Here is a 22783-nt window from a genome sequence, read left to right as displayed (position 1 = left end):
GGTTTGTCTTTAATCCGCAGGGGAGACAATCAACAGGATCAGCGAGGGTAAAGCCTGCCTTCGCAGGCTGTCCTCTAATTGGGCAGCAAAAAGCTTTCCTGGCCCTTATTCTAATTTTCGACCTCTAGATTGGCTTAAAGTGCCCAGCTTTCTCAGTAAAACCACCTCAAACCAGCAAAGAGTAGAAAATATCATTCCATCCAGGGCACATTCAGCAAAGAAAAATGGTGTCAAATTCATGCCAGTGGTAGTCAAAAGGTAAGATTATGTGGAAGCCACAGATGGTTTTAAAAAAGATTTTCTAAAACTCTAAAAAGTTTAATCTGGCTAAAATGATGTAATAAATCTTACTCTCCTAGAAGTTTTCCACTTGTAAATTCAGTTAAATTCTTTGTTGTCCAACATTGCATTATCTTTATATATTCCCAAATACTCCTTTCTCATTCCTTCTTTGTTCTACATGTACCCTAGTCTAAGGATTTTGAGGCTCCTGATGTCCATTTATTTTCAGTCCCAAGAAAAGGCTTTTCAAAACAAAATGTTAGCCAAATCTCCTCTACTAAAGAGGTCAAAGAATCTATAATAAGGAGTGTAATATGCTAATTATACCAGACAGCTGAACAACCTTCCAGACAAAGCTGGGGCTGCGAGGAATGAGTCCCTTGTACGAATTTCGTGGATCAGGTCTCTAGTATGTAACAGGTTACAGAGAAGGCTGCTGAAAACAAATCATGTTGAAGGGTGACTTTAACTATAGCTTACAGGAAAACAGAAATGTGGCAGGGAAGAAAAACTGGAAAATTTTCAAACTATAACTTCATTATTTCCATTTAAATTATGAACTTGACAGACCAAATCATATTCACATAAACACTTAAAGGACAGAGGAGGAAATCAAAATGACCTTTTTGCTCACTATTTGGGATTATCTTTATCACTGAATTCTACTCAGAGAATGAAAGTGGCTTTCTTTATTAGAAACGCCACCCCCTGGCTGTGCCGGCAGAAAAACTGGCTTCTCAATCTTACTTTCCCATTAAACACATTCCTATAGCAACAGGGGAAGAACTCCGGAAGGAAAGGTAAGTTTAGAGAATGCAAGGGACAGCCAGTGAAGATACCCATTTAAAGACTCCTCTTTCAAGCCAATACTTCTGCTCCTCTATCTCCACACCCAACCAACTAGCAAATGGTCACTCTCATTAATCAAAATGCTCTTACCACTCTGCCTTCTCTTCGAGTCTCACATTGGTCAATTTCTGCTAGCTTATACCAGACGTATTCTTTTGTATAAAAATTTAAATAAAGTCCAAGTCCTCTTTTTGATTCACCCTCCTCCAATCTAGTCACTTGTCCAGAGGCATTTGTTTGATAAACATCCTTCCTTATTGGCCAAATTCTATGCATTTACATAAATATAACTGGAAAGACACAGTTTGATGTGGTGAGAAAAAACACAAATGGTACCATACTGTACAACTCACTTTTTCCACTCAACATTTCAACATATAGATCTTATTAGATAATACAACTAGAATAATCTCCCTAAAAAATAATTGCCTAGTATCCAAGGTGTAGATTTTCCCATTTTATTTAACAGTTCTATTGATAAATATTTAGGTTTATAGTGCATGTACAGGCTTCTTTGTGCACACGTGTGTAGCAGAAAGTGGAATTGCCTGCTAACAAGGGGATAAGCACTTAACATTTTAAAAAATATATATTTTATTGATATTTTACAGAGAGGAAGGGAGAGGGATACAGAGTTAGAAACATCGATGAGAGAGAAACATCAATCAGCTGCCTGCTGCACACGCCCTACTGGGGATGTGCCCGAATCCAAGGTACTATGTGCCCTTGACCGGAATTGGACCTGGGACCCTTGAGTTCGCAGGTCAACATTCTATCCACTGAACCAAACCAGTTAAGGCAGCATGTAACATTTTATCAAAAAGACATTGCCAATCCCAATCCCATATACAATGCACGTCGATCCTCACTTTTTCATACTGTCCTTCACGTTTTATTACCAAGCTTTCTTTTTTTGGCTCATTGGATGTGGAAGAAATTGTTTATTATATTTATTTCTTAAATACATTTTAATTGATTTCAGAGAGGAAGAGAGAGGGAGATAGAAACATCAATGATGAGAGAGAATCACTGATTGGCTGCCTCCTAAACACCCCAGGCCGCCTACTGTGGATTGAGCCTGCAACCTGAGCATGTGCCCTGACAGGGAATCAAACCGTGACCTTCGGGTTCATAGGTCAAAGCTCAACCACTGAGCCTCACTGCTGGGTGAAGTTGTTTAACTGTCATTACTAATGAGGATGAGAATCTTTTTTATATGTTTATCGATGGTCTTTTCTTTTGTGAACTGGTTAGAATGCTTTGCTTTCTAGTTATCTTTTTTTTCTAGTTATCTTTTTCTTAATAATTTGAAGAAAATATTAATCTATTCTGAACATTAATTTTTGTCATATAATTTGTAAGTATTTTCCCCTAGTCTAGTTATATCTTGAATATGAAATTTATGTGCCTAGTATTCCTAGTATTCCTAAATATACCCTAGTATTCCTAAATATTCCTAGTATTCCTAAATATACCCTAAATATTCCTAAATATACCCTCCCCCTAGTATTCCTAAATATACCCTTATTTTTTTTTACTCTAGTCACAATAAGCTATGTCCTATTTAAGAGGAGTTTTTTGTTACTTTTATATTCTCTTAACCTCATCCTCCCTATCTAATATTTACAAAATGTGGAATGGTACCATATCCATAAACACTTAAAAAAAAATAATTTTAGACAGTAAGGAAAACCTTGCATATAGATGCTGACACTATAGTAAGAAGCAGCAGTTTCAAAGTTGGTTGCACATTGGAATTGCCTTGGGACATTAAACCTACAGATGCCTGGATCTCATCCCCAGAGATTCTGATTTAATTGGTCTGAAGTGTGGCCTGGCACTAGGATTTAAGTTCCCCAAGTGATTCTATTGTGCAGCCAAGTTAGAGGACCACTAAAATGAAATACTTTTTATCTAGCCCTGTTTCAAAATACTTTTCTATATTGGGGCAAAATATACACAACATAAAATTTACCACTTAATATATATAATTTATTGGCATTAAGTACAATCATAATATGTACAACCATCACTACTATGTATTTCCAGAACTTATTCATCATCACCCAAACAAACTCTGTACCCGTTAAATAGTAACTACCATTTCTATTTTCCACAGCCCCTGGTAACCTCTCCTCTACTTTCTGTCTCTCTGAATTTTCCATTCTAGATAGCTCATGTACTAGTAAGGGGAATCACATGATACCTGTCCTTTGTGTTTGGCTTGTTTCACACAGCATAATGCTTCTACTCTTTGAGTAGAAGAAAACAGAACAACACTCAAAAAACCTACATTGAAAACTAATGAATGTTTTCTAAGTAAAACATGTCAAGCCCGGTGAGTAACTTCTTCCTAATGAAGCAATCATGTGCCGAATGTTTCTGAAGGTTTCCCTATAATCTGATGAAGAATTACTATCCTGTTGCATCATCACTCCAAGGGAATATTAAAGCAACGAAGACTGCCCCAGTGAGAGTAAGAGAGGACAGTAAGTTCAAGGTGGGGATAGGGAACAGAGAAGGGAAAAAAGAGTATATTTCAACTAATCAATAAACTGTTTTTTCCAGAGATATTTCTTCTGTAATTATGTTTGCCTGAATCTCTTCTAACACAAGTTCCAAAAATATTTACAACCTCTAAGAACAAGAGAATCCTATAGGACTCAAATGTGGCAAAGAGCTGAACTGATTTTCCACTAGCAAAATCATTATTATTATTTAAAGACTCTCTAAAAACACTCCTTCGAGTCAAAGTGTACTCTGGGAATCAGCAGGTTAGGCATCCATCACCTGGGAGCTTGCTACGAGGCAGAACCTGGGGCCCCACCCCACACCTCCTGATTCCGTCTGCATTTAAACAAACCACACTTCAGGTAGTTCCTATGCATGCTGAGTTTGAGAAACATGTCTCTGGTCTGAAGTATTCTAGAAATTTTACTAACCTGGCTTTCAAAATCCCTGAAAAAGAGGACTTTATTATTTCATTGTAGTAAATGGATTCTGGGGTTGGAGAATGAAAACTAAATTATAATAAAATTTCTTCTGCTAAGTCTTCCTCAACCTCCTTCACTTCTTATACAAGTAGGTCTTTTGTGGTTCCATATAAATTTTTGGAATAATTATTCTAGTTCTGTGACACACAACTTTGGTATCCTGGTAGGCACTGCACTGAATCTACAGACTGCTTTGGGTAGTATGGACATTATATTTATTTATTATTTATTTTAATATATTTTTATTGATTTCAGAGAGAGAGGGAGAGGGAGAGATAGAAATATCAATGATGAGAGAGAGAGAATCATGATCGGCTGTCTCTTGCACACCCCACACTGGGGACCAAGCCTACAACCGGACATGTGCCCTGACAGGGAATCAAACTGTGACTTCCTGGTTCATAGATCGATGTTCAACCACTGAGCCACGCTGGCTCGGCAGTAGTATGGACATTTTAATGATGTTAATTCTTCCTATCCGTGAATATGGTATATGCTACCATTTATTTGTATCTTCTTCAATTTCTTTCTTCAGTCTTATTTTCCAAGTACAGGTCTTTTACATTCCTAGTTAAGTTCATTCCTGCAGGGTTTTTTTTTTAGGTAATTTTGGATGGGATGTTTTCTTAGTTTCCCTTTCTGATAGTTCATTACTGATGTACACAACTACAACTGATTTCTAGATATTTATTTTGTATTCGGTTACTTTACCGAATTCATTATCAATTCTAATAGTTTTTTTGGTGAAGTCTTTAGGGTTCTCTTAACAGTATTATGTCATCTGCAAATAATGACAGTTTTCTTCTTCCTTTCCAATTGGAATGCCTTTTATTTCTTCTTTCTGTCTAATTGCTATGGTTAGGACTTCCAGTACTATGTTGAATAAGAGTGGTGGAAAGCCGACATCCCTTTTTTTTTTCTGATCTTAAGGGCAAAGCTTGTAGTTTTTTTCCACTGAGTATGATGTTAGCTGTGGGTCTGTCACACATGGCCTCTATTACATTGAAGTTTGTTCCTTCTATTTCCACTTTGCTGAGAGTTTTTATCATAAATGGATGGTAGATTTTATCAAATGCTTTTTCTGCATCTATTGCTATGATCATGTGGTTTTTATCTTTTGTTTTTTATGTGATTTATGTGGTATATCACATTTATTGATTTGAGAACGTTGGACTAACCTTGCATCCCCAGAATAAATCCAACATGATCATGGTATATGATCCTGTTAATGTATTGTTGGATCCTCTTTGCTAATATTTTGTTGAGAACTGGAAACAGCAATGTTTTATCTCTAACACAATCAAACTATTTGCTCCGACTTTTGTGGCCATTAGCCAATTCTCATGATTATCAGTATCCAGATTATTTCAACCTAGAGCCTCAACTTTGACAAGAGGGGAAAAATGCCCATCACAGGACAGGATTCTACCTAAATGCATTTTTAAAAAAATATATTTTTATTGATTTTGTACAGAGAGGAAGGGAGAGAGATAGAGAGTTAGAAACATCGATGAGAGAGAGTCATCGATCAGCTGCCTCTTGCACACCCCCTACTGGGGATATGCCCGCAACCAAGGTACATGCCCTTGACCGGAATCGAACCTGGGACCCTTCAGTCCCCTTATCCATTGAGCCAAACCGGTCTTGGCCTAAATGCATTTTCAATCAGAAGCTTATTCGACTTTAGATGAGATACTGAGTAAATTCTTTACATCAATTGAAGAAAAAAAAAAAAATCACCTCATGTTTTCTTTAACCAGTCAGAATGGCCCTAAGAACAGAATAATAGCAGGTACGAAATGGCAGGAAAAAAGTTTAGATAATGCCTTCCTTTTTGAACCATTATTTAGAGATCATTCAAGTATCCATGGAAAGATCTCAATTTAGCTTTATATTTATAAAATGTTGTTTTATTTCAGACCAAGTCTCTAGTTCAGACTTAGAAGGAAGAAAAGTGTCCCTCCCTAGCAGCAGCATCAATGTCTGTACCGAGCGAATCCCATTCAGGAACCTCACAATTCAGTTACCCACTACACTGGATTCATTTTTGCTCTGACATTGATACTGACCAAGTATTATTTAGAATACAGATGTTATAAGGTGTTAGGCAGCTGTACTGGACAGTAATGAAAAACAGAAACTAAGACCCTACTAGAAAGACAGACCAGAGATAAGTGCAACAGGTCCTCAAATAATGCCATCTCATTATAACATTGATGAGATGCTATAGCCATTTAACTCTTGTTTATATCAATAGCCCACAGTAAAACTGGTTTCCTTGAATGTCATTTTGCTTAAAGTTGCAGAACCTATCAAAAATGTTAAGTGAGAACTTATGATACAAAGACAATAAAATACAGGATGTATTAGGTAGTGCCTTGATGGGAGAAATAAACTTCATTAGATAAGACAAGAAGGTGGTGATATCTGAGCTACATTTCTGGGAGAAAAATGTTGCAGACAGAGGGAATAGCAGAAGTAAAAGAATTCACTTGGGTGTCTAACAAAAAGAAAGAGGGCTAGTTTGGCAATAGCACACTAACTGAGGGAAAGAATGGACAATGAGTTTGAAAGAGGCCATATTACATAGGGTCTCAGAGGCCATGACAAAATCTGAATTTGATCCAAGAAACAATGGAAAGCCACTAAAGAGCTTAAACAAGAGTGACATGACCTCATTTGTGGGTTGTTTTTTAAAAAAAATCTCAGGTGGTTCTGTTGAGCATGGCCTGTAGCAGAACAAGAGTGGCAACAAAATCGATCAACTAAACAAGCCTATGTGAGAGATGCTGAAGGCTTGTAGGGTGTGATGGGAACTGAGAAGAATAATCAGATTCAAGGTATATTTGAGGTGAATTGACATGACTTGCTAATAATTAGATGTGGTTGGTAGGGGAGTGAGGGCAAAACAGGGAAATCAATGATTTACTCCTATGATGGGATATGAGTAACCAGATGGACAATGGCACCATTAACTGACATGGGAATACTAGGGGAGGAAGAGATTTGGAGAGTGCAGTGGGTGGGGGCATTCATAGGTTCTGTTATGAACACCTGGTATTAAGATTCTAACAGTAATTGGTATAAGCTGGGGTGCACACAGAATATAGATGGGATAGAAAGTCCACAGGACAGGATTAGATCACTTGGAGAGAAATAAAGATAGAGCCCTGGGACATGCCAACATAGACCAGGTAAGAAGAGGAAGAAAAGCCAGCAGAAGAGGGAGGATCCACTGAGTAGAAGAATATTCAGGAGAATGTGGGGGTCACAGAAACTGTGTAGAAGAAAGAAATAATCAACTATGGTAAATGCTGCTGAGAAGATAGGAAAAGGAAAGAAAACTCACAACTGAATTTAGCAACATATATTAAGAAAACAAGGTGAGAAAATATATATAAAAAGGCAGTTAGCTTTGTTTAAGCTATCACTTTTAAAGTTAAAAATTTTTAAAGAAACAATCTCAGCAACATTCCTGATGTATCAGGCTAAGAACATTCTGACTTCCTTCTGAAAGGAAGAGTAGGAGAGCAATGAGTCAGTGAGGTGTCCTTCTGAGCTTTCCGTCCTCATTCCCTGGAGAGGGAAGCCTTCCTTGGCAGTATGTGGTGGGACTCAGAATGTACACAGAGGAGCAGCTCAGCCCAAAGAGACTAAAAGTCACTTGCCCCACTTTACTGTGATTCATCCAAGTCCTAACAGTCTCCTTTCCAAACCAACTCCAAGCTAAGTTTCGTTAGCTAACCCAAGGACCCAAGAGGCAGTAAAAACTGCCAGCAGAAGGAGGAGGCCACATCCATGCCCCTGGTGGGGAGCATTCTTCTGGCACAACATTTTCTCTTCCAAGGCTTCTCCTGTTTCACGATCAGCTCTAGGCTGTATCTCACTCTAGTGGTATCATTGAGGACAAGACTAAGGAAAGTCATCTGAGGCACAGCCACACCTGTGCCACTTGTCTTTGTGTCTCCTCCTCACTTTCTACCCCTTACCTGGGTCATTTTATCCACAGAGACTGGAATTCCATCGATGGTGAGAGGCGGCAACTCTGAGTTAACTTCCTGTGGCACAGGGGCGTGTTCCGCTAGGGCGGACTCCAGGTCTTCCAGGATCATGCTCTTGTACTTACGCACCTGCAGGGAATTAGGGCAGAAGTAAACAAGATGCCCAGCTACCAGGGAGGAATGGTGCAAAGCAACTAGAGAGTGGGTGGGGCTGGTCTCCCTCAGCCAGTACAGAACCCTAAGAACAAACAACTAGCACTGGTCCCAAAGACACCACATTGTTCAGAATTAAATGAAGCCCTATCCTGTTTGGCTCAGTGGTTAAAGCATCGGCTCACGGACTGAAGAGTTGTGGGTTCAAATCCGGTCAAGGGCACATACCTTGGATGCAGGTTGATCCCCAGGCCTGGTCAGGGTAGGTGGGGGAGGTAACCAATTGATGTGTCCCTCTCATGTTGATGTTTCTCTCTCTCTCTTTCTCCCCCTCCCTTCCACTCTCTAAAAATCAATCAATGGAAAAAATATTCTCGGGTGAGAATTAACAAAGAAAACAACAAACAAACAAAACTTACAGGTAACAACAGTAAAAAGGAATAAAGGTTTTACAGAAATACTGTTTCTCGGTTAAAATCATTTTTTCTGTCAATGCTGGTTCCATCACCTGTTCCAGATCTAATAGGCTTTCATTATATGGCATTTCCCAGGCCTTTTGATAAAGCCTAGCTGTGGCAGTTAAACGCCAAAAACATTTTCAAGATAACCAAAAACTTGTCTCTAAAACTTGTTACTTTCCTGCAAAGCCAGACTACCAAACAGATTGGAGAGTCAAGTATCCAAGAAGCTGGACAGAAAGGCATCAGAAAAAACCACCATCAGAGGTGAATATTGTAGCTAGGTGGCAAAGGTGCCACTATTAGTAAGGCCCAAGGCCAGAGAGAGCCCCAGAGGTCAGGTCCTCCTCCTTTCTGGTACTTCCTGATGACGGAGGTGAACTTCAACCCCATGATGCCTTTGTAGCTCTGACAAGCACTGGTCTGAACCAGTATTGTTCTGAGTCCACTCTCTGCACTGCTAGTGAAAGGTCTCTCAAAAGACTGAGAACTTAACAGCAGCACATTTGTACATGCACACATTCTTCCATGGTGAGCAGAAATGGTAAAGAGACACCGGATCCTACAAGCAACAATAATAGGTTTATTCACTTGCAAAAATGCACAGGGGGATGAGAAAGCCTTTGGGGATAACAAAGAAGCCATGGAATTATGAAAATGTGGCAACATGGGATAGACAATTAACTTGCATTCAGATCTCAAGCCATTAACTTAGGAAAAAAGGGAAGATAAGATGAGATTTGCTCAGAAGTTACAAAAATGTTTGAGTCTTAGGTTTTCTGCCAAGTGGACTGGACTCTCAATCAGGACACACTTCCTTATAAACATCTCATTATAAGGATTAAGAAACAAAGATTCCCATACTCCACCTCCAGCATGTGAAAAAGTAAAAATTAATTTTGGCCACGAAGTACAACTTTTGCAGTTTTAGAACTTTCCAAATAGATCAACAATGAAATGGATTAAAGAAAAATAGTGCAAACATGTAGAATCATTATCACTCTAAAAATTCAGTTTTATGCTGGTTTCTAATAAAAAAAAAGTTTTAAAAAATTTACCAACTTAATTATTGTAATATAAGCAGCTGGTGTTGCCATGGCAACTTTAAGAATTTACATTTTCTGCTTTCTAGCTTTCTGTATCCCGGGTAGAGTTTTTATACTACCAACCCACAGAAAACTGAATCTTATAAACCTAGGTTCTAGTCTTTTTTAAAATAAATATATTTGTATTGGTTTTCAGAGAGGAAGGCTAAGGGAGAGATAGAAACATCAAAGATGAGAATTCACTGACTGGCTGCCTCCTGTGTGCTCCCTACTGAGGACTGACCCACAACCTGGGCACGTGCTCTGACCAGGAATCGAACCGTTACCACCTAGTTCATGGGTTGACGCTCAACCACTGAGCTACCAGGCTAGGTTCCAGTCTTTGAATTTTAATGTATCAGGTTAAACCATTGTATTAGTAGTAAGAAGGTATATTAAGAATTAATGTTAATACATAAAATAAATTTCATTGTGCTGGAAACACCTGGCATTTAAAGATAGGAAATCATTAGATTATTACTATGTAATTAGCTAGTTTCAAACTATTTCATCCATTTTTATGGATTAGTAAAATACAGGAATTCATATTCAGGCATTTAGCTAAACTTATCAGTGCTATATAATTCCTTAAAAATATCTCGAGGTTTAAAACACACACAAACATGATGGTAGGGCATCCCTCAAGAGAAATTTACAAAAACAACTTCAGGTATGACCACAGTATTTTTAAATTAAAATTGTTTCAATTATAGTTTACATTCAATATACTCTTGTATTAGTTTCAGGTGCACAGCACAGTAGATAATCATATATACTTTACAAAGTGGTCCCCCAACATTTCAAGTGCCCACACATAGGGATTACAGTACTATTGACTATACTAGAGCCCTGGTGCACAGCTTTGTGCACTGGTGGGGTCCCTTGGCCTGGCCTGCAGAAGAGGTTGCACTTCTTGCAACCCAGGACCTCTCAGAGAGCTGGTTTAGGTCCAATCCCTGCAGGAGAGGCCAAGGGACCCCACTGGTGCACGAATCTGTGCACAGGGCCTCAAGTATGCATAGAAGATCTTTGGTTAATTTCTTCCCACCTTTCCCCCTGCCCTCTGAGATTCATCAGTCTCTACCATGTTTCCATGCCAGAGGTTTCCGCTCCTGTGTTGAGTGTCTGCCCCCTGGTGGTCAGTGCATGTCCTAGTTACTGGCCAGTCGGCTGGTCACTTGGGCTTTTATAGATTCCTTATGCTGTACTTTATATCCCCATGACTATTTTGTGACTACCAATTTGTACTTCTTAATCCCTTCACCTTTCCTCCCAGTTCCTCAACCCCTCTCCCCTCTGGCAACCATCAGTCTGTTTTCTGTATCCGGGACGGTTTCTGCTTTGTTTGTTCACTTATTTCTCTCCTTTTAGATTCTGTATATAAATGAAATTATACGGTATCTGACTTTCTCTGACTTATTTCATTTCGCATAATACCCTCTAGGTCCATGTAGGCTATTGAAGTGATGAGATCACATTCCTTTTTATGGCTAAGTAATATTCCATTATAGACATGAACTATCACTTTTTCTATCCCCTCACCTACAGGTGGGCACTTGGGTTGCTTCCATATCTTGGTTATTGTAGCTAATGCTGCAATGAACACAGGGGTGTATGCATTCTTGGGTTTCTATGGATATATACCCAGAAGTGGAATCACTAGGTCACAAGTGATTCCATTATAAATTTTGTAAGGGTTCCTCCATTATAAATTTTGTGAGGAACCTCCATCCTATGTTTCATAGTGACTGTACCAATTTGCATTCCCACCAAAAGTTCCCTTTTCTCCGCATCCTAAGATGTCTGTTCATTTATTGACGGCCATCCTGACAGGTGTGAGGTGGTATCTCGTGGTTTTAATTTGTATTTCTTTGATGATTAGTGACATTGAGCATCTTTTTATATGTCTATTGGCCATCTGTATATGTCCTCTTTGGAGCAGTGTCTATTCAGGAACTTTTCTCATTTTTAAAAATTATTTTATTGATTTATTACAGAAAGGGAGAGGGACAGAGAGTTAGAAACATCGATAAGAGATAAACATTGATCAGCTGCCTCCTGCACCCCCCACCCCACACACACACTGGGGATGTGTCCACAATCAAGGTATATGCCCTTGACTGGAATCAAACCTGGGACCTTTCAGTCCACAGGCCAACGCTCTATATCCACTGAGCGCCTTTTCTCATTTTTTTAACCAGATTGGGTTTTTGGGTTATTTTTTGTTGTTTTTTTGCCATTGAGTTGGGTACTTTTGCCATTTATTAAGTTTAGATATTAACCCCCAATTGGATGTGTCATTGCTGAGCATCTTGTCCCTTTCAGTAGATTGTCTTTTCATTTTGTCTGTGGTTTCCTTTGCTGTGCAAAAACTTTTAGTTTGATATAGTCCCTATTGTTTATTTCCCCTTTTGCTTCACTTGGCTGAGGAGACACATCAGAAAAAATTTTGCTACTGGAAATGCTTGAGAATTTACTGCCCATGTTTTCTTCTAAGATTTTTATGGTTTCAAGTCTTACATTTAACTCTTAAATCTATTTTGAGTTTATTCCTGTACATGGTGTAAGAAGGTGGTCTTGTTTAATTTTTTTGCATGTATCTGTCCAATTTTCCCAACACATTGATTGAAAAGGCTATCTTTGTGACATTGTATATTCTTGCCCCCTTTATCAAATATTAATGGACCGTGTAAGCATGGGTTTATTCCTGGGATCTCTATTTTATTATTTTTATTTATTTATTTATTTTTTTAAATATATATTTTATTGATTTTTCACAGAGAGGAAGAGAGATGGATAGAGAGAATCATCGATCAGCTGCCTCTTGCACCCCCCTCACTGGGGATGTGCCCGCAACCAAGGTATATGCCCTTGACTGGAATCGAACCCAGGACCTTTCAGTCCACAGGCCGACGCTCTATCCACTGAGCCAAACCGGTTTCGGCTGGGATCTCTATTTTATTTCATTGTTCTCTATCTGTTTTTATGCCAATACCATGCTGTTTGATTGCTCTGGCCACAAAAGTTTGGAAGTTGTTGTTTGTTTGTTTTTTCTTTTTCTTTAAAATATATTTTATTGATTTTTTTATAGAGGAGGGAAAGGGATAGAGAGTTAGAAACATCAATCAGCTGCCTCCTGCACACTCCCCACTGGGGATGTGCCCGCAACCAAGGTACATGCCCTCGACCGGAATCGAAACTGGGTCCCTTCAGTCCGCAGACAGAGGCTCTATCCACTGAGCCAAACCGGTTTTGGCTGTGTGCTTGTTTTTTCTTAAAATATTTTTAATGATGAGAGAGAGAGAGAGAGAGAGAGAGAGAGAGAGAGAGAGAGAGAGAGAGAGAGAGATATCAGCTGCCTCCTGTATGCACTGTGACCAAGAATTGAACTGGAGACCTTTCCTGGAAGCCCTAGGAAAGAATCCATTTCCTTGTCTTGTCTTGCTGCTGTCTAGCTTGTATTCCTTGGCTCCTGACTTCTTCCTTACTTCGAACTTCTTGTTTCCACTATCATATATCTTACATCTATATCAATTTCCCTTTATCTCTCTCTCTCTCTCTCCCCCTTTTTAAAAAAATATATTTTATTGATTTTGTACAGAGAGGAAGGGAGAGAGAGAGAGAGTTAGAAACATCGATGAGAGAGAGTCATCGATCAGCTGTCTCTTGCACACCCCCTACTGGGGATGTGCCCGCAACCAAGGTACATGCCCTTGACCGGAATAAACCCGGGACCCTTCAGTCCCCAAGCCGATGCTCTATCCATTGAGCCAAACCAGTCTCGGCTATCTCTCTCTTATAAAGACACTGTGATAGGTTTAGGGCCTACCTGGATAATGCTGGACAATCTCCCCAGCTCAAGACCCTTAATTTAACCATACTTATGTCTTCTTTGCCATAGAAGGCAACACTCAAAGGTTCTAGGGATTGGACCTTGTTATCTTTGGGGTCCATTATAAGGTAGGACAAAAGCAGGTATACAGTTGTTCATATGGAAAATAATACAATAATTAAATAATAGTACAAGAATAAACTTTGTTTTGCATACTCACAACTATAAACCTACTTTTGTTCCACCCTGTATTCAGCCTACCACGCCATTCATTTCACACATTTAAAGTGTACAATTCAATCCTTTTTAGTGTATTTATATATTGTGCAAGAATCATCATAATCTAATTTTAGAACATTTTCATCCCCCCTAAAAGAAACTCCATACCCATTGGCTGTCAGTCCCCATCCACCCTTCTGTCTTCTCCATCTTGGCAACCACTAAGCTACTCTCTGTCTCTATAGATTTACCTATTCCAGACATTGCATATAAATGGAATCATACAATATGTCGTCTTTCGTGACTGGGTTCTTTTAGTTAGCACAATGTTTTTAAGATTCAAGTATCAAAACTTGATTATTTTTTATTGCTGATTAATATTCCATTATATGGATAATAACACTTTTTAAAAACCTATCCATTAGTTGATGGACATCTGGGGTTATTTCCACTTTGTGGCTGTTATAAAAATATAGCAACTTACAAACATTCTATGAATATTGTATACTATATGCTTTTGGGCATTAAGTGTTGCTGCTGTGTTTTATTTTCAGTTTTCTTGGGTAAAAAACTTGCATTCAGAATTGCCAGATAACTTTCCTTTTTCCTCCCTCCTTTTAACATTTTAAGAAATTGCCAAACTGTTTTCCAAAGTAGCTACTTCACTCTACATTCTCAACAGCAATCAATGTACAGGGATTCTACTTTCTCCATAGTCCTACCTTATAATTCTCCATCTTTTTTACCATAGTCATCCTAATGGGTGAAGTGGTATCTTATTATAGTTTTGATTTTTATTTCCTTAATGACTAATGATTATTCATTATTAGTGCTCATGTGTTTGCCGTCCATTTCTATATCTCATTTGGAGAAATATCTACTCAGATTCCTTGCCATTTTAAAATTGGGTTGTTTTGTCTTTTTATCGTTGAGTTATGAGAGTTCTTTATATATTCTGAATGCAAGTTCTTTATCAGATATGTGATTTGCAAATATTTTCTCCCATTCTGTAGATACTTTTTACTTTCTTGATGTTATCATTTGTAGCTACTTTGAACATTTGTAACTGTAAGTACACCACATAAATTAAAGAGTTGGGTTGTTATTCCAATCTGAAAGAAATCTTTGTCTTTAACAAGGGAATTTAACCCATTTATAGTTATGACTTATAATGTAATTAATTAGTTTCACTAATATTAGCTTGTTCTATGCTTTGTGTTTTGTTTTGAATTCCTTCCCTTGTTTTTTATCTTTTGTATATAACCTTGGTTTTATTTCCTCTTTAGTGCTCTGGAAGAAATATTTTGCTTCCTATTCTGTTGATATTTATTTTTTAGCCATACTTATTAAATGTTAGTCAATGGGGAAATATCTACTTCTTTTTACCTTATTCTAGTCTATCATACAACTACTTGTTCTTGCTTCATAAAATCTACATATCTTTTTGTATTATATGGACAATTCCAACAGTTTCCTAAAGCTTTCTTTTGGATTTAGCACTGTTTCCTAATATGTTATCTTCAGAGGTATTTTTGTGAGTCTTCTAGGTAAGTCTTTTTGTTGTTGTTAATCCTCACCCAATAATATTTTTCACTGATTTTTAGAAGGGGGAGAGAAAAAGAAACATCCATGTGAGAGAAACACAACCACTGATTGCCTCCCAAAAGCACCCTGACTGGAAACAGAGCCTGCAACCAAGGTACATGCCTTCGACTGGAATCAAACCTGCGACCCTTCAGTCCACAAGCCGATGTCCATCCACTAAACCAAACCAGGCAGGGCTTCTAGATGAGTCTTTTTTCATAGATCACATTAGTAGAATAATATTCAAAAATTTTAATACTACAGAAGAGAAGACATGCCCAGATTTCATGTCTATAAACAGAAAGATACTATTTAAGAACTGCTTGACAGGCACCATTGTGAACTGAAAGCTTTCTACCATATTCCTCTAAGGAAAGGTCCTAATATGCATCCTATTCTAGAGTCTCAGGAATCCTAGGGAAACCTCAAAACTTAAAAACATTAAGGAAGAACCACAACATCTGTGTGTGTGGAAAAACACATTGTATAACTAATGAAATCTCAAGTGATTAGTAATTCTGAATCCTTGAAATGACTACATTCAGTATGGGAGAAAACTGACAAATGTAATTTTGAGGGAATATATTTTATCCTAATAAAAACAAAATTCAATTTAAATATGGACAGATCATTATCCTACTAATGACTCAAAGTTATTTCAGCCAGAGAAAAAGTAGTTCACATAAGTAAATAGTATTTTCATAAAGTTATCTATGGACAGGTATACAATCAAAATATTTAATTATATTTAAAAACTAAAGCAATGTTAAGTCAAATCTTTGAATAAATTTAAGAGATTTTAAATATGCAACTCGAATATCAGCAGTGAATAAAGTACTCCCAGCTTTGCCTCATGAAGTTTATACCTTGGAATTATCTACCATTTTGTTTCTAACATAAATCAGCAATTTTCTTACAAAATCCTACATTGAGCCGGGACCGGTTTAGCTCAATGGATAGAGCGTCGGCTTGGGGACTGAAGGGACCCGGGTTCGATTCCGGTCAAGGGCATATACCTTGGTTGCGGGCATATCCCCAGTAGGGGGTGTGCAAGAGGCAACTGATCGATGTTTCTCATCGATGTTTCTAACTCTCTATCTCTCTCCCTTCCTCTCTGTACAAAATCAATAAAATATAAAAAAAAAAAAAAAAAAAAAAAAAAAAAATCCTACATTGATTTCTTAAAAAACACAATACCATTTTTTCCACTGCATCTGGGGAGGTAAAATACCTTGTTACAGGAAGTAGAAAGAGACATAATCATTTTTATTTTTATTTGCATAAAGTAGTTTGAAAATCCCACTCCCCATTCCCATCCTGGATGAGAGGAGGTTAGAAGTAATAATTAGTATGCTACACAGAAGACCATAAGAATGTGAACAACAACTCACAGAAAATAAAGGGTATCTGAGAACATAGCTCAGTTTTCTTACCACATTCTCCAATGGTGCTGCACCAAATACTTTAAAGACCGGGTTGGGTTTGGAGGGTGAGATACAGAGGACAATAGCTTGCTGTCCCACTCGGGTAGTATATTCATCTAATGTGGCTCGAAGTTTCCTGAGTCAGAGAATGAAAGGGGAATAAAATCAGTTTAAAAAGAAAAATTACAGTGACTGACAGACACAAAATTTACTTTGACTTGAGACAATTTATTCTGACTAGATACATTAGTCTGTCCTTTTTATTTTATTTTTTATATTAATTTTATTTTATTTTCCCCCCTCCCTCCCTCCCACCCATCCCCTCCCTCCCCAGAGCTTTATGTCCATTGGTTGTACTTATATGCATGTATACAAGTCCTTCAGTTGATCTATTATCTCCCCCAGATCCTCCTCCCGTCCCCACTGAAATTTGACAATCTGCTTGTTGCTTTACTGTCTCTGTATCTATCTTTTGGTTCATCAGTTTATAATGATCTTTATTATCCACAAATGAGTGAGGTCATGTGGTGTTTCACTTTCATTGATTGGCTTATTTCACTCAGCATGATGTTCTCCAATTCCATCCAGGTTGCTGCAAATGATGAGAATTCCTTCTTTTTTATGGCAGCATAGTATTCCATTGTGTAGATGTACCATAGTTTTTGGATCCAATCATCTGCTGACGGGCACCTAGGCTGTTTCCAAATTCTGGCTATTGTAGATTGTGCTGCTATGAACATAGGGGTGCATATATCCTTTCTGATTGGTGTTTCTAGTTTCTTGGGATATATTCCTAGGAGTGGGATTACTGGATCAAATGGGAGTTCCATTTTCAGTTTTTTGAGGAAATTCCACACTGTTCTCCACAGTGGTTGCACCAGTCTGCATTCCCACCAGCAGTGCACGAGGGTTCCTTTTTCTCCGCAACCTCGCCAACACTTGTCGTTTGTTGATTTGTTGATGTTGGCCATTCTGACAGGTGTGAGATGGTACGGCATTGTTGTTTTGATTTACATCTCTCGAATAATTAGTGACTTTGAGCATGTTTTCATGTGCCTTTTGGCCTTCCTTCTGTCTTCTTTTGAAAATATTCTATTTAGGTCCCTTGCCCATTTCTTAATTGGATCATTCACCTTCCTTTTATTTAGTTGTATCAGCTGTCTGTAGATGTTGGAGATTAAACCTTTATCAGTGGTGTTATTAGCAAATATGTTCTCCCACACCGTGGGCTTTCTTGTTGTTTTGTTGATGGTTTCTTTTGCTGTAAAAAAAAATTTTGATGTAGTCCCATTTGTTTATTTTCTCTTTAGCTTCCATTGCTCTAGGGGCAGTATCAGTGAAGAAGTTCTTTTGGCATACGTCTAAGATTTTGCTGCCTGTGGATGCTTCTAGTATTTTTATGGTTTCCCGTCTGATGTTTAAGTCCTGCATCCATTTTGAGTTTATTTTTGTGTATGGTGTAAGTTGGTGATCTAGTTTCATTCTTTTGCATGTGTCTGCCCAATTTTCCCAACACCATTTATTGAAGAAACTGTCTTGACTCCATTGTATATTCATGCCTCCTTTGTCAAATATTAATTGAGCATAGTGATTTGGGTTGATATCTGGGTTCTCAATTCTATTCCATTGATCTATATGTCTGTTCTTGTGCCAGTACCAGGCTGTTTTGAGAACAGTGGCTTTGTAATACAGTTTGAAGTCTGGTATTGAGATCCCTCCTACTTTACCCTTCTTTCTCAGGATTGCTGTGGCTATTCGGGGTCTTTTATTGTTCCAAATGAACTTTTGGAGAGTTCTTTCTAGGTCAGTGAAATATGCTGTTGGTATTTTAATGGGGAGGGCATTGAACCTATAGATTGCTTTAGGAAGTATGGACATTTTGATGATGTTGATTCTACCAATCCATGAACATGGTACATTCTTCCATCTCCTTACATCTTCCTCTATCTCTTTTTTCAGTGTCGTGTAGTTTTCTGCATATAGGTCCTTTACTTCCTTAGTTAAATTTATTCCTAGGTATCTTAATTTTTTTGGTGCGATGGTAAATGGAATTGCTTTTTTAGTCTCTGTTTCTGTAGTTTCACTGTTGGTGTATAGAAATGCCATGGATTTCTTGGCATTAATTTTGTATCCTGCTACATTGCCAAATTCATTTATTAGGTCAATTAGTTTTTTAATGGAGTCTTTTGGGTTTTTTATGTACAATATCATGTCATCTGCAAATAAGGATAACTTTACTTCTTCTTTTCCAATTTGGATGCCTTTTATTTCCTCCTCTTGTCTAATTGCAATGGCTAGTACTTCCAGTACTATGTCAAACAGGAGTGGAGAGAGTGGGCATCCCTGTCTTGTTCCTGTTCTTAGAGGGAATGGTTTTAGTTTTTGCCTATTGAGTATAATGTTGGCCGTGGGTTTATCATATATGGCTTTTATTATTTTGAGGTATGATCCTTGTACTCCCACCTTGTTAAGAGTTTTTATCAGGAAAGGGTGTTGGATTTTATCAAATGCTTTTTCTGCATCAATTGATATGACTATATGATTTTTATCTCTGAATTTGTTTATGTGATGTATCACATTTATTGATTTGCGGATATTGTACCATCCTTGCATTCCTGGAATAAATCCTACTTGGTCATGGTGTATGATCTTTGTGATGTTCTTCTGGAGACAATTTGCTAGAATTTTGTTGAGGATTTTGGCATCTATGTTCATGAGGGATATTGGCCTGTAATTCTCTTTCATTGAGTTGTCTTTATCTGGTTTTGGTATTAGGGTGATGCTGGCTTCATAGAAGGAGTTTGGAAGTGTTCCTTCCTCTTGGATTTTTTTGAATAGTCTGAGGAGGATAGGTTTTAGTTCTTCCTTGAATGTTTGGTAAAACTCTCCTGTGAAGCCATCTGGCCCTGGGCTTTTGTTTGCTGGAAGCTTTTTGATGACTGTTTCAATTTCTTCCCAAGACACTGGTCTATTGAGATTTTTAGATTCTTCCTGATTGAGTTTTGGAAGTTTGTATTTTTCTAGGAATATGTCCATTTCCTCCAGGTTGTTCAGTTTGTTGGCATAGAGTTGTTCGTAGTATTTTGTAACAATCTGTTGTATTTCGGTGGGGTCTGTTGTTATTTCACCTCTTTCATTTCTGATTTTGTTTATTTGGGTCCTCTCTCTTTGTTTCTTGGTTAGGCTGGCTAGAGGTCCATCTATCTTGTTTATTCTTTCAAAGAACCAGCTCTTGGTTTTGTTGATCTTATGTATTGTTTTTTTGGTCTCTATGTCGTTTATCTGTGCTCTGATTTTTTATATTTCCTTCCTTCTGCTTACATTGGGCTTTTCTTGTTGCTCCTTTTCTAACTCTTTGAGTTGTAGAGTTAGATCATCTGTTACCCTTTTTTCTAGTTTTTTGCAATAGGCTTGTAAGGATATGAACTTCCCTCTCAAAACTGCTTTTGCTGTGTCCCATAGATTTTGGATTGTTGTGTTTTCATTGTCATTTGTTTCCAGGATGTTTTTAATTTCTTCCTTGATTTCTCTGGTAACCCAATCCTTGTTTAATAGCATGCTGTTTAGTCTACATGTGTTTGATTTCTTTGGATTATTTTTATTGAAGTTAATTTCCAGTTTTATGCCATTATGGTCTGAGAAGATACTTGATATGATTTCTATCTTCTTGAATTTGAAGAGACTTTGCCTATGTCCCAAAATGTGGTCTATCTTTGAGAATGTCCCATGTGCACTTGAGAAGAATATATATTCTGTGGCTTTGGGGTGCAGTGTTCTGAAGATGTCAATTAATTCCATCTGGTCTAGTGAGTCATTTAGGATTGATATTTCTTTGCTGATTTTTTGTTTAGATGATTTGTCGAAGGGTGACAGTGGGGTATTAAAATCTCCTACTATGATTGTATTGCTATTAATCTCTCTCTTAATGTCCTCCAGCAGTTTTTTAATGTACTTGGTTGCTCCTGTATTGGGTGCATATATATTTACCAGGGTGATTTCTTCTTGTTGGATTGTTCCCTTTAGTATTATGAAGTGGCCTTCATTATCTCTTATTATGTCCTTCACTGTGAGATCTAATTTGTCAGATATAAGTATTGCTACCCCAGCTTTTTTTTCATTTCCATTTGCCTGGAAAACTTTTTTCCATCCCTTCACCCTCAGTCTGTGTGCATCTCTTTTTCTGAGGTGGGTTTCTTGTAGACAACAGATGTATGGGTCTTGTTTTCTTATCCAATCTGTTACCCTATGTCTTTTGATTGGAGCATTTAATCCATTTACATTTAAGGTTATTATTGATAGGTGCTCATTTGATGCCATTTTTATTCTATACCCGTGTTCCTTCTTCACTTCTTATTTCTTTATTTTTACAGTAGACCCTTTAGCATTTCTTGCATTGCTGGTTTGGTGGAGATAAATTCCTTCAGTCTTTTTTTGTCTGTGAAGCTCCTGATTTCCCCTTCAATTTTGATTGATAGCCTTGCTGGGTACAGTATTCTTGGATTCAGACCCTTACTTTGCATGACTTTGTATATTTCATCCCATTCCCTTCTGGCCTGATAAGTTTCTGTTGAGAAATCAGTTGCTAGTCTGATGGGGGTTCCTTTGTATGTAACTTTCTGTCTCTCTCTGGCTGCTTTTAAGATTCTTACTTTGTCGATGTTGTTTGCCAATTTAATTATAATGTGCCTTCGAGTCTGTCTTCTGGGATTCATTTTGCTTGGGACTCTGCGAGCATCTTGGATTTGTGTGGTTTTTTCCTTCTCTATTTCAGGAAAGTTTTCTGTCATTATTTCTTGAAATACTTTTTCCATGTCTACCTCAGTTTCCTTTCCTTCTGGAACCCCTATTATTCGAATATTATTTTGTTTTGTATTGTCCCAAAGCTCCCGTAGGCTCTCCTCCTGCTTTTTAATCTTTTTTTCTAGAAGTTGCTCTACTTGGGTATTTTTTCCATCTTATCTTCTAGCTCACTGATGCGGTCCTCTGCTTCATCTAGTCTACTCTTGATGCTTTCTATTGAGTTCTTCATGGTAGCGATGTCATTTTTCATTTCTTCTTGGTTCTTCTTCAGTTCCTCATGGTTCTTCCTCATTTCTTCTTGGCTATTGTCAAATTTCTCTTCCATTCTTTTTAGCCATCCTATGATCATTACTCTGAATTCTTGCTCTGACAGGCTGCTTGCCTCTGACTCGTTAACTTCCTTTTCTGGTGATGCCTGCTTTTCTTTCACGTGCGGACTATGTTTTTGTCTCCCCATGGCCTCTCTTTTCAGGATGTCTGGTTATGTGGTGTTCCTTCTCTTGCCTAGGTGGGTCCAGGCTTGGATTCTTGTTCTTGCTCCTCCACGGAATAATTCTGGGTTACTTCTCTCGGGGCTGCTGTTTCTTCATCTCCTAGGTGGGTGTACCCCTCTGCGGCTTAGGCTCAGCGGAGCACCAAGGGGTTGGCGCCTCTTCAGACGCTGCTGCCAGCTTCCCCCTCTAGTCTGTCCTTTTAAGGGACTGGGGAGTCATGCCAATTCAAGCGGAGTAAAGCCAACATATCTAAAATAAAGTTTTCCATCTTCTCCAGAACCATGTACTGTTTTATCTATGTTCCTCATAGCAAATATATGTCTATAAATAATACATTCTAATTCCTCCTGCCTGTACTATCATTAAAGGAAATGAGAACTGCCCATCTAATGGCATGTAATCTGTAGGCTTGCTGAAAGCTACTATTAGTACTTTTCAAGCTTTCCTTTAGTTTTGTATAATCTTATGTTCTTAATGTAGAATGTTTTCTAGCTTTTATCACGTATCATTCACATGGGCTGACACTCCTTTAGGAATCAACATTCCAATAAATACCAGAAAACTGGGATGTAGTATTTAAAATACTATAAGAAAAAAGTTCTAGAAAAT

At 37.9% G+C, this 22783-nt stretch overlaps 1 protein-coding gene and 1 long non-coding RNA gene across 8 annotated transcripts in view; both read right to left on the bottom strand.

Moving 5' to 3' along the window:
• The window catches only part of NRF1 (nuclear respiratory factor 1), a 117721-nt gene that overhangs the window by 41993 nt on the left and 52945 nt on the right, over window positions 1–22783 (bottom strand). For 6 of the 7 annotated variants that reach the window (XM_036426778.2, XM_036426825.2, XM_036426832.2 and 3 more), the window contains exons 4-5: window positions 16890–17016; window positions 8114–8254 (exon numbers count right to left, since the gene is read on the bottom strand). In XM_036426778.2, the coding sequence (XP_036282671.1) occupies window positions 8114–8254; window positions 16890–17016 (268 nt within the window). The remainder of the gene's footprint in view (window positions 1–8113; window positions 8255–16889; window positions 17017–22783) is intronic. The other variant, XM_036426818.2, reaches the window with a different exon arrangement.
• Window positions 2438–3883, bottom strand: LOC118712755. Its single transcript, XR_004986126.2, has 2 exons — window positions 2628–3883; window positions 2438–2548 (listed from the first exon to the last, which is right to left on the bottom strand). It is a non-coding gene; the product is annotated as an uncharacterized LOC118712755 (long non-coding RNA).

The sequence above is a fragment of the Pipistrellus kuhlii genome, unplaced genomic scaffold, assembly GCF_014108245.1.
Source record: "Pipistrellus kuhlii isolate mPipKuh1 unplaced genomic scaffold, mPipKuh1.p scaffold_m20_p_10, whole genome shotgun sequence".
Taxonomy (NCBI): Eukaryota; Metazoa; Chordata; class Mammalia; order Chiroptera; family Vespertilionidae; genus Pipistrellus; species Pipistrellus kuhlii.
The sequence above is the reverse complement of the archived record's forward strand: the minus strand, read 5'-3'. Positions and strand labels throughout refer to the sequence as shown.